We start from the raw sequence: 12,391 nt of genomic DNA, 5'->3' as shown, positions 1-12,391 counted from the left end.
CGGCCAGAGGGAGGATGGGGTGGGGAGTGAGAATGCTGGCTGTTAAGAAGGGAGGGGCTGGCGAGTAAAAGGATGGAGGCGGGGAGGGGGACGCAAGGGGACAGGAGAGAGCCCGCCGGCGAGGGGCCCTGGCTCTGATCCAAGGTAGGGCTGGGGAGCTGGCGGGCCCCGGCGAGAGCGCGCAGGGCCGGGTGCGCGGGGCGGGCTGGATCGGCTGCAGGGAAGGACCGGTAGGGAGGAGGGGGCTTGGGACCTCGGGCCGGGGCCGGGGCCGGGGCGTGGCGGGGCCGGGGCGGGGCCGGCGGCAGCTGCGCGCGCGCCGCGGAGGCTGCGGGCCCCTGACTCCTTGACCTTATTCTCCCGCAGTCACCGCCGGGCCCGGCGCGGGCGGGCGGGAAGGGCGGGGACCATGGGCGCCTCGGCCTCCCGGGGCCGGCCCGCCCGGGTCCCCGCGCCGGAGCCCGAACCCGAGGAGGCGCTGGACCTGAGCCAACTGCCACCGGAGCTGCTCCTGGTAGTGCTGAGCCACGTGCCCCCGCGCACGTTGCTGGGGTGCTGCCGCCGAGTGTGCCGGGGCTGGCGCGCCCTGGTGGACGGCCAGGCCCTGTGGTTGCTCATCCTGGCCCGGGACCACGGCGCCCTGCTGCCGCTCGTCCGCAGCTGCCTGCCCCCCGCCCGCGACGGCAGACCCTGCCTCCTGGGCCGCTTCTGCGAGCGCCGCCCGATCGGACGCAACCTCATCCGCAACCCCTGCGGCCAGGGTGGAGAATCGCGGGCCGCCCGGGGGGCGGGGCCGCCCGGGGGGCGGGGCTTCCCCGCGGCCAGTGGGAGGTGGCCGCCGGCGGGTGGGCGGGCGAGGAACTTGGCGCTAGCCTCCTGTGTTTTACAGAAGGCCTCCGGAAATGGATGGTGCAGCACGGTGGGGACGGCTGGGTGGTGGAGGTAAACAGGTCGACGGTGCCTGGGGCCCCCTCGCAGACCTGCTTCGTGTCTTCCTTCAGGTGAATGCCCCTGGACCCGCCAGGGCCAGGCCCGTTGTGAGGAAGACCTGCCTGTTCTCGTTGACCTTTCTCCCTCTTTCCTAGCTGGTGTCGCAAAAAGCAGGTGTTGGACCTGGAGGAGGAGGGTTTGTGGCCAGAGCTGCTAGATAGTGGCAAGATTGAGATTTGTGTCTCTGATTGGTGAGTATGATGACAAAAACACTGACCAGGCGCCGTGACCATTGCGTGGGTGACTTCACTGAGGCCGCCTCTAACAATCCCTTATACAGATAAAGGAATGAAGCTCAGGGAGGTGAATGACTGAACCCTTGAACCCCTCTCCTCACTCCCAAATGGAGCTGGATTGCAAGATGCCAGATTGGATCCGGTTACGGAAGACTTGGCCCAGCTTCGCCTTGTCTGTGAATGACACGCTCCTTGCGTTGGAGGACGCGGTGTAGGACAGTTAGCTAAGTTGACATTCTGGAGCTAGACTTTCCAAGTCCCTGGCTCTGCAGCTTTGTGACTTTGGGCAAGTCCCAGTGTGCCTCGGGTTCCCCATCTTTACAAGATAAGGTTATGTGTCAAGCACATAGCCAGTGCTTTATAAGGGTGAACTGTTTTAGTTGTGTTTTTTTCAGGCTTTTTTTTTTTTTTTGAGCCTTGTTCCTCTGAGAACGTGTATTTCATGACCTCAGATTTTTCAGAGCTTTGGGAGCAATCGAGAGGTTCAGAAAGGGGAAGAGATTTGCTCTGGTGGCACAGCTAGGGAACGGTGAGACCTGGAATTAGGCCCAGACTCCTCTGACGGCAGAGCTTATGCTCTGGAGTGATGGTCTTGAAATGAGGGTATGTGTACGCGAAGACTTTCCACGGGACATGTGACCCAGATCATTTCAAGGGAGGCAGTTCCAGATCTCTGCAGCTGTGTTCCCTGCTTCTAAAATTACCAGCTACACATCACATCTCTGGTGGCAACATCGGATGGCTGTCCTTGTCTGGTCCCTTTCTCAGTGTCCTCCAGTTTTCCAGGAAAAGCAAACCCCTCACTAGGCTCTGTGGCCCCCCCAGGTGTACAGACTCCGGGAGAGTTAAGCCAACTGACTGCTTGAAATTTCAGCCTTACCAAATTCACTTTTACTTGGTCTTTTTGTTTTGTTTTTAAGTAGTCTCCATGCCCAACGCGGGGCTTGACCTCATGACCCTGAGATTAAAAGAGTCACATGCTCTACTGACTGAGCCAGTCAGGCGCCCCTAAACTCACTTTTTTTTATTTTAAGATTTTCTTATTTATTTGAGAGAGGCAGGAGAGATGGATGGAGAGGGAGAGAGAGAATCCCAAGCAGACTCCTGTCTGAGCGCAGAGCCAGACGTGCGGCTCAATCCCACAACCCTGAGATCGTGACCTGGTCGAAATCAAGGGTCAGACACTTAACTGACTGAGCCACCCAGGCGCCCCCAAATTCACTTTTCACTAAAGACACCATAACTTACCTCCACTCTGCAAATCCATCTCATTAGGAGATATGTTTTACAATAAAATTGTTTTTAATTTAGTCGTTAGTTATCAAACTGTTGTAACGTATTTGTATTGTTTTGGTCAGCGGTGTGCCCTTTGATCGTAATAGTCAATGGTTTCCAAATTTTGCTGTTCATTACAGAGGAACACTTAAAACTCCCAGTGCCCACATCACACCCCATCCCAGTTAAATCAGAGTGCCCGTGGATGAGAGCCGGGTCTCCGCATCTGAGAAGTTTAGAGCTGATTGCAAAGTCAGAGGGCACCGTCCCCAAGACCAGACTCACTTCGACACGAGCTGCAAGTCTGGGGGACCCCAAAACCACCCTCACCTTCGTAAAGCACTGGGAAGACTCCCAGAACTCACTGAACTATTGCGTGATTACAGTTTTATTATAAGGAAAACATAACAGATCAAAAATGAGCCAAGGGAAGAAGAGCTATAGGGCAGCATCGAAACATAGATGTTCCAAACACAGAGCTTTTGTTGCTCTCGGCACAGAGTCAGGATGCAATCCTGCCCCGGCTTCCGTGTGACAGTGTACACGGAATATTGCCGACCAGGGAAGCGCCCCTGAGCTTCATTGCCCAGAATTTCTATTGGGGCTTCATCCCGTGGTGAATCTGGGACTCCTGGTCAGCTGATATTGCGTGACATTTCCCATGCCACATTGTTGGGTCTTTCTGGAGCGCCAGCCCCCACGGTGAGACCGTCTGTGTGGATGTAGCCAGCCCCCACTGGAATCACGTTGGTACGCTATCCAGTATGACCCAAGGTCCCCAGGCAAACAAAGATACTTCTGGCAGCCATAATAGTCCAAGGGTCCAGAGAGGACCTCCCGGTAACAGAGCAAGTGCCCCCCACACCTCCGGACGAGGCTACATTCTTCGCTATACAATATCTTTTCAACATTCCAGATGATCCCAGTCTGCAGGCAAGTTTGGGAGCCGCTACTGGGTAATAATTCAGTCCCAAAGGAAAAACGTTAACACTTGGATCTTTATAGTCACAGGAAAAATTTTAATTTCTGTTTACACATGTATATTTTGGTATGTGGTTGGCCGAGCGCAGTATGGAAGGGCAGTCTGTTGACCGGGCAGAAGAAAATCAGAATATGTCCCTTTTACACGAGGACAGAATGGTGTGGGAGAAGTAGAGCAGACATCTGAGTCTAAGAAGTAGAATGATGTGAGGTCTCTGAGGGAAGAAACTTGTGTATTTTTACAGCCCATTACCCTTGAGTTAAACTTTTAACTTCTAGCATCAAAAGCGTACATGTTTTTAAGTTTACATATTTAATTAATTAATTCATTTGAAGTGGACATATTTTAGGGATGCGACTCTGAATTATCACAGAGTGAACGCATCCGTGTTACCAGCTCCTTTCCCATCATTACCCACCCAGGGGTAGCCGCCATCCTGAATTCTGTTACCATAGATAAGTTCTGTCCATTTCTGTATGTACAGAGAGTCCCACAGTATATTTTTTGTATCTGGCTTCTTTCAACTACATGTTTGTAAATTGATTTCTATTTCTGTGTCACTGCAATGAGTTTGCTTTCATTGCTGTATAGTAATCTATTATGTAAATATACTGTAATTTATCCATTTACCGTCGATGGACATTGGATGTTTTTGTGGTGGTGGTGTAGTTTTTTTTAATGTTGCTGGGTATCCCATCATGACTAAATATATTTAGATTCCTGTGGTCCTTTTTTTTTGTTATGTTTTATTTTTCAAAGATTTTATTTTTAAGTAATCTCTCTACCCATGTGGGGCTCGCATGCTCCACCAACCGAGCCAGCCAGGTGCCCCTCCCATGGTCCTTTTCAATGACTGATAGGAAAGTTGTATTTTATTTTATTTTATTTTTTTTTTTTAAAGATTTTATTTATTTATTTGACAGAGATAGAGACAGCCAGCGAGAGAGGGAACACAAGCAGGGGGAGTGGGAGAGGAAGAAGCAGGCTCATAGCGGGAGAGCCTGACGTGGGGCTCGATCCCATAACGCCGGGATCACGCCCTGAGCCGAAGGCAGACGCTTAACCGCTGTGCCGCTCAGGCGCCCCGGAAAGTTGTATTTTAAAATGTCAACATACCCATTGGAAATTACTGACATCTTTTGCCACTGTTTACACGTAGAATGAGCAATTTCCATTGTCACCTTAATAATACGGGATGAGGTGCCTTAAGGGCACTGCTCTGGGTCACTGCTTCGAGAATGCGTGTGGTTGCGGGCCAGCTGGGGACCTCGTTTAATGCAGGTTCTGAGTCACTGGGTCTGTGGTGGGGCCAGACTCCCAGGTGACACGGGTTGTACTGAGCGGAGGGCTGTTTTGGGTTTGCATGCATGGGGAGGCCATTCGGGGGGAGGGAGGCAGACACCCAAAGAGACGAGGTGGGCATGTCCAGCCTTCAAGGCCTCCCTCCTCCCGCAGGTGGGGAGCCCGACACGACAGTGGCTGTATGTACCGACTCCTTGTCCAACTTCTAGATGCCAACCAGACTGTCCTGGACAAATTCTCTGCTATGCCCGTCCCCATCCAGCAGTGGAACAACGATGTCTGCTTTCAGGTGAGTCTCTGGCAGGGGCACGGGGAGAGGGTGGTGGGCCTGGGAAGGTTATCTGTTCCATCTTGTGGTTTCTATAAGGAGGGTTGTGCTGGGGATGCTTCTGGCTCCCGTCTCTTGGGCAGTTGCTTTCAGACAATGGCTGGAGCCGAAGGGCCTGGTGGTGTGTGTGTGTGTGTGTGTGTGTGTGTGTGTGTGTACAGCAGCTGGTGGCTTCATTTAGTCCCAGAGCTTCAATGCGGGCTCTCTCTGCGAGGGCTGGTTTGGATTTCCTCGCAGCATGGCCGCCTCGGGGCAGCCAGCCTCGACTTACTAGTACCTCAGGATTCCACCAGGAAGGTTCTAGAGAAACCAACAGAAGCTGCATTGCCTTTTCTGACTTAGCTTTGGAAGTCACGGCGGAAGTCACTCAGCATCACTTCCGCCACGCTCCTGGTTATGAATAAAACCCACCCACCCAGACTCAAGGGCACAGGAAGTAGGACGAGGAACCATATGATTCTGCTGAGCCAGAAGGCCCCAGGCTCAGCTTTCGAGAAGAAGGCTGTGGCATAACACGCCTGATCCCTTCTCTACCTGCAGGTCACCCACGTGTTCTCCAACATCAAGATGGGCGTCCGCTTTGTGTCTTTCGAACACTGGGGCCAGGACACACAGTTCTGGGCTGGTCACTATGGAGCCCGTGTGACCAACTCCAGTGTGGTGGTGCGGGCCCGGCTACCTTAGTCGAGGGCTGTCCTTGCACAACAACCTGACCAGTGCCTTCCAGGACTGGGGACCATTGGCCAGGACTTCTCATTAACCAAGGGCACGTACCTCCCTGGCATCCTGGGTACTCCAGGATCCCTTTGATGGTCCTCCCGGGCCCCCTCTTCAGGTTTTAGAAAGTACTAGAAGGAAGTTCTTTCTTCAGAGCTACCTACTGCTGTTATAGGGCAGTCCTCCCCCCGGAGGCCCTCTGATTCAGCCCCAGTCCCCTCTGCCCTGTCTCCTCTCCTTTCTGCTTCCAGGGGGCTTTATCGGTCCCTTTAGAGAAGGCCGCTCATCTCTGAAGTACCATCTCCTCCGTATGGATGGGAAAATTCCAGCCACCGTGAGTGGCAAACTTAACCCCCCGCAGCTTCAAGGCTGGGACCACGTCTCACAGCTGAGAGCCAACCAGCTCAAAAATGTGTGCAGATTCTCAAGGACCCCTGTGATTGTATGGTGTATAAATTATTTTTTATTTTGAAATTTTCCGCAAACATGGAGAGAATAATATATCAATAACAACTATCTGCCGATCATATGTAATAAATTTTATTATTTTGCCAAAAGTGCCTCAGATCTTTGAAGTAGGAAATACCACGTTACTGGTTACTCCTTGGTTTAAAAGCAACAAATTGTCCCAGTGGGGGAGGGAAAACTGCAGAAGAAAACTCCCAAGAGAAGGGGTTTTAGTAGAAAGAAGAGAAGAGTGAGAACAGTATTCTTTCCCAAACCCTGAGGAAGTCATCGCTTCAGACAAAGATTATCAGTCAGGGTCAAAAGCCTTAGGCAGACAGTGGGGGTGGGTACAGCGTCACGGTGACAGCACGCCTGTGACTTTCTAGATGGGAGCCAGGATCAGGCTGTCCTCACACCAGTCCAGCGTCATGGCTAACTCACAGCTGATGGGTCAGTGAGATGTCTAGGTCATCTTTTTTTTTTTTTTAAGATGCTATTTTTAAGTCATCTTTACACCCGATGTGGGGCTTGAACTTACAACCCTGAGATCAAGAGTCGCTCGCTCTACCAGTGGAACCAGCCGGCTGCCCCTAGACGTTCTAGGTCTTCTGATGTGCTGCACGTGAAACGTGCCGTTGCCTTTACTGTATGTCCTCCAGGATGAACTGCTCATTGGAGGGGGCAGGCCTTCCGCCCCGTTCTTGCCCTAGAAGCAGCACACAGGCAGGGAAGCCCCCGCACACACCCAGAGGTAGCATGTTTCGGCAGTTTCTTAAAAAAGGTTGTGACAGGTTGAAAGAAATGTAAGAGTCATGACCAGATGGAGTGTGTGGGCCTCGAGTAGGTACTGGTTTGGACGATTCAGCTCTCGACGGTATTTTTGGGTCAACTGGGGGAATTTGGATATGAGGAATATGAGAAACATCTAGGAAGGGAAAGGTAGAGACCACTGCCTTAGCAAAAGCAGCCATATAATCTAATTTTGGCATATGTTATATGGTGTGTGTGTGTGTGTGTGTGTGTGTGTATGCCAAAGTTAATGATACCACTTTATACACACACGTACATACAACTATTCACATCCTGGATTACCTTCTGGATGTGCGTGTGTGCATAGATACGTATGTATGTCTATTCAGAAGAATAAGAATATTAACTATAGGGGCGCCTGGCGGCTCAGTCCGTAGAGCATATGACTCTTGATCTCAGGGTTGTGAGTTCAAGCCCCACGTCGGGCATGGAGCTTACTTAAAATAATAAAAAAAAGAGTATTAACTACAGTGTTACAGGGTTGCTGCAGTGGTGATCTCTGGTCGTGGTGATTTTGTATTTATTTTGCTTATCCGTGTTTCCCATTTTCTGAGTGTGTGTTCGTGTGTAGAAGAGACACGAGAAGACAAATGGGTAGTGTCCTCCAGTGCCATTTCCCTCGCCTTCCAGAAATAACCACATTTCGAAGGCATCTTTGCTGACATGGTTTTTTCTCGTTTTATTTTGTTATGGAGAATTCGAAATATATACAGAAGCAGAGAGAAGAGTGTTCTAACCATGTATCTATTCCCCAGCACCAGTTTTATCAGCTTACGGCCAGTCCTCAGCCCACATGCCCATCGATTCTCCCCTCTTCCATATTGTTTTTTTAAATACATTTTTATTTTGAAACAATCTCAAACGTAACAGAGAAGTTGTAGGTATGGCACAGAGCTTTTTCCCCCTGAAACAATTAGTACATTTCCAGCATCACGGAAAAATTCTTTTGTGTATGTTTTCTACGTCTGAGGACATTCTCCGCATAACTACAGTACAACCACCCAAATCATGATGGTCTCGTCAATTCAATAACGGCCCCAAAGGGCTAACCTAGCTGGCCTCGCCTTAGAAAAGCCTGTTGCCAAGGCCCCCGGATAGCTGTCGGTTAAGCGTCGGACTCTTGATTTCGGCTCAGGTCACGATCCCAGGGTTGTGAGATCAAGCACCACTCTGGGCATGGAGCCTGCTCGAGATTCTCTCTCTCCCCCTCCCTCTCCCCCTGCCACTTCCCACCTGTCTCTCTATAAAAAAGAAAGAATGAAAGAAAGAAAAAAGACCTGTTTGCTGGGGCGCCTGGGTGGCTCAGTCAGTTGGGCATCTGCCTTCAGCTCAGGTCATGATCCCAGAGTCGTGGGATCGAGTCCTGCATCAGGCTCCCTGCTCAGTGGGGAGCCTGCTTCTCCCTCTCCCTCTGCCTACCACCCACCCCCCGCTTGTGCTCTCTCTCTCTCTCTCTGTCAAATAAATAAATAAAATCTTTTTTTAAAAAACAAATAAAGGCCTGGTTGCAAGGTTGGCCCTTAGCTGGCGTCTGGGAGCTTGAATTTTGGAAGTGTTCCCACCATTACCCAACTGATAAGCGTGGCTCATGGCGCTTGGACTATTTGTGCAAACGGTATGGCTTATGCTGGAATGTTGGTAGGAGCCAGGCAGAAAGAAGGTGCCTCCAGGGCTAACCCCCCTGCCCCTCCGAGAAACCCTGGGGTGCTGAGTCTCTGCTGAGCCTCCCTGGGCATCACACACCTGCTGCTACATTCTTGTTGCCCGGTCAAGAGTGCATTCTGCATGACCCCGGTCCCTCGGGGGAGGGAGAGAACCCAAGGCACCGCGCATGACCCTCCAGTTCGGCTTCTTTTCCCCTTATGATCCAGCTGTGCGTACAACGGCACCGCTCTGGTACATCTCAGGTGGGAGTACAACTGAGTTTCAGGAGTTCTTCCGGCAAATATCTGAGCGTGGGGTAGTCCTGGGATTATACACGCACGCACACACAAACATGCACCGTGGTGGCCGCGGTGGCACTTCTAGAACGATCCTGACTCAACTACGGCCACAACATTATTTGGGGAAAAGGGAGAGGGGTGAGGGGTGATGAGACTCTGGAGCCTGGTGACCACGGAGTTCGTTCCCGGTGGTCTGAAACAGCCCCGGTGCTGTCTGTTGTAAAAGGGACAAGTTACCTAGGGGATTAAAACGATGGGTCCAACCCTTGGGGACCTGGCGGACTTGCGCAGGTGCCAGCTACAGTGAGGAAAATGCCTCAGCCTGATGACGCCTGTGGTGTTTTCCACTTTCCTCCAGGCAGGAGGGGAAAAGGCGCAAACATTCCCCCAAACGAGTCTGGGGTCCAAGACAATAAATGTGAGTTTGTAGTGACTCCCTGCAGGGTGAGAGGAGGAAGGGGCCGCATTCCCCAAAGATGGGCTTTAGTTGAACTGAAAAGTTTAAAAGTTTGCCTTGCTCTCCCCTCCAAGGGGGAAGACAACTGGTTAAATCCATTCCCAGGGTGAATCAAGGCTTTAGATAAACCAGAGCGGGAAAGAAGGAAAAACACAGGCCAGCTTGGAGGCCACAGAAGCCCCACCCATTCCAGCTGGAATCTCTGCCCCGCCATGATGTTAACCCTGTAGATGCTGAATTTCCTTTTTTTTTTCCCTCACGTAGGCGCCACACCCCGCTTGGGGCTTGAACTCACCCCCCTGAGACGCAGAGCCGCACGCTCTGCCGGCTGAGCCAGCAAGGCACCCCAGCACTGAATTAGCTTCTTGGGATTTGTGTAAACTTGCAATGCGAGGGGCGGAAAAAAGGGAGAAATTCATAATACACCGTTATCCATCAATGATATCTCAAAGAAAAGGGGAAATTTGAAAAATGGCTTTGTATTTGACGGCCGTTTCATCTGGGTGTATGATTTAAAAAATCAGCGATCGATGTGTATGTATACATGTGTACACTAACACACACGTATATGTTTGTTTTCTATATATTATGACATTTGCGGAGCTTAAAAGGCCTTTTTGGGGCGCCTGGGTGGCTCACTTGGTTAAGCGTCTGCCTTTGGCTCAGGTCATGATCCCAGGGTCCTGGGATCAAGCCCCACATCGTGGTGGGGGGAGGGGGTGCGGGAAGAGTGGGGGGAGCCTGCTTCTCCCTCTAACCTTCCCCCCTGCTGGTGCTCTCTCTCCCTCTCTCTCTCTCTCTCTCTCTCTCAAATAAATAAAATAACAAAACCTTTAAAAAAATACCTTTTTGGCTGGGGAGACACTGTGCCTCCTAGCCAATTCTTAGAGACAGCAAAGAACCCAGGTTGAGAATGCCTTTGATACACAAACGAACCAATCCAGAGCCAGACCTCCACCATCCCGGCTCTATATCTCTGCTGCATCACCCAGGGACCAGTGCCAGGCAACTAGGGAGCACCCTGTAGTCCGAATCAGGAGATCACGCACACTGACCAGTCCTAAACGGTTCACCCTGCCCTGCCTTTCCAGAGGAACCCCAATAAAGGCCATGGCTTAAACCTTCCCCTAGGTCCTGCCTCCTGGCCACACTGTCTTTCCCATGTGGCCCTGCGTGGTACCCCTCCTGTCTCCCCGACCCCTGAGTGTAATTAACCGATTTCCCACGCCTCTCCTCTGTCTCCCCTTGTGCCTACGTCGGACACACCATCTCGTGAAAGAATACAAAAGAATAAAATGTTGTATGCTTGTAATATACACTACAGAGATCATCCGGATCAGGGAAAGCTACTGCAAGAACAAGGGGTGTGCGTGTGTGCGTGTGTGTGCACACGCGCGGGACACTCTCTTGTTTTTGCAGCCAGTGAGGGTATTAGAAACAAGTACAAGGCTTTGTAAACAATGATTTTTGCTATAATTTCGGCCTGTTGGAGCCTTTGGAGAAAAGGAAGCAAGATGAAAAGAGAGGCCACCTTCAATCTACAGGCAAATACCCCTTTGGAGTTTTCAAACACTTTTAGTTTGCTAATGAAGCCTCGTGAAAATCAAATGCCTGACCCTCAGTGGCTCTTGATTTTCCAGCCCGGTGCGCTCATGTGCACGCGCACATGCAAACGCACTCATAGATTGTGGACTAGCGAAAGTCTGTATTTTACCTTCGTTTGATTGTTAGTTTTTTTTAAATAGACCTTTCTTGGGGGTGCCTGGGTGGTTCAGTCGTTAAGTGTCTGCCTTCGGCTCAGGTCATGATCTCAGGGTCCTGGGATCGAGCCCCGCATCGGGCTCCCTGCTCAGTGGGGAGTCTGCCTCTGCCTGCCGCTCCCCTGCTTGTGCTCTCTCTCTCTCTTTCTCTGTGTTAAGTAAATAAATAAAATCTTTAAAAAAATAGACCTTTTTTAAAGAGCAGTTTGAGGTTCATGGCGAAATTGAGCAGGAAACACAAATCCAGTATATCCCTTTCCCCACACGCAGGCGCGGCCTCCCCCACTACCAGCATTCCACCCCCAGAGAGGGACATCTGTCCCAACCCATGAAACTATCTTCCAAAGTGGCTGGACCACATTGTGCATTCCCACCAGTAATGACTGGGAGTTCCTGCTGCTCCACACCGTCGTCAGCACCTGGCGTTGTCAGTGTTCTGGATTTGGGCCATTCCAGAAGGTGTGTAGTGGTAGCTCTTTCTCCCACGGGTCCTGTCCCCATGCTTTAATCAAACCACCTTTTTTGCACGCGTGCGCACACACACACACGCACACACACAGACACAGGTGTGTAGAAGTAGCCTATTGTTGTTTTAGTTTGCATTTCCCCAACGACATATGATGTCAAGCATCTTACATACTTATTTGCCATCTGTATACATTCTTTGGTGAGATGTCTGTTCCGTCTTTTGTTCATTTTTGAATCCGATTGTTCATTTTCTCATTGAGTTTGAAGAGTTCTCTATATATTTTGGATAGCAGTTGTTTATCAGATGCGTCTTTTAAAAATATTTTTTTTCCCAGTCTGTGGCTTGTCTTCTCACTCTCTTGAAGGCATGTGTATTTTTGAGGAGGTCAACTCGAGCTCTAAGACTGACAAGGTAAAAAGGACTTAGGAAAGCTTTTCTTACCACTTGGACTTGGAACGAGACCTTCTGGCTCTTCACAGAGCTTTGCTGCTGCCCGAGAAGAGCCTCCGGCTTTTCTGGATTCCTGCATTCACAGATCCTAATTGCCCAGACCCGACACTGTCTGCTGGGGACTGTTTCTTGCTCAGCATGGATTGCGTTCAGTGGAAAGCAGACATCCATCCACTCAGGGAACGGGGCGTCACTGCGACGTTGGCAGATGTAAACGAGTCCTCT

The 12,391-nt window shown here is 50.9% G+C and overlaps 1 protein-coding gene across 1 annotated transcript; it reads left to right on the top strand.

Moving 5' to 3' along the window:
* The first annotated feature begins 409 nt into the window (after positions 1-409).
* FBXO27 (F-box protein 27) lies at positions 410-6,735 on the top strand. Its single transcript, XM_040633955.1, has 5 exons — positions 410-761; positions 890-1,001; positions 1,086-1,181; positions 4,939-5,074; positions 5,654-6,735. Exons 1-5 carry the CDS (start codon positions 410-412, stop codon positions 5,795-5,797), a joined length of 840 nt encoding a protein of 279 aa, XP_040489889.1. The 3' UTR covers positions 5,798-6,735.
* Positions 6,736-12,391: the final 5,656 nt, after the last annotated feature.

This window comes from Ursus maritimus, unplaced genomic scaffold, assembly GCF_017311325.1.
Source record: "Ursus maritimus isolate PB19 unplaced genomic scaffold, ASM1731132v1 scaffold_19, whole genome shotgun sequence".
In the NCBI taxonomy this organism is placed as follows: domain Eukaryota; kingdom Metazoa; phylum Chordata; class Mammalia; order Carnivora; family Ursidae; genus Ursus; species Ursus maritimus.
This window is presented reverse-complemented; position numbering and strand designations above follow the sequence as displayed.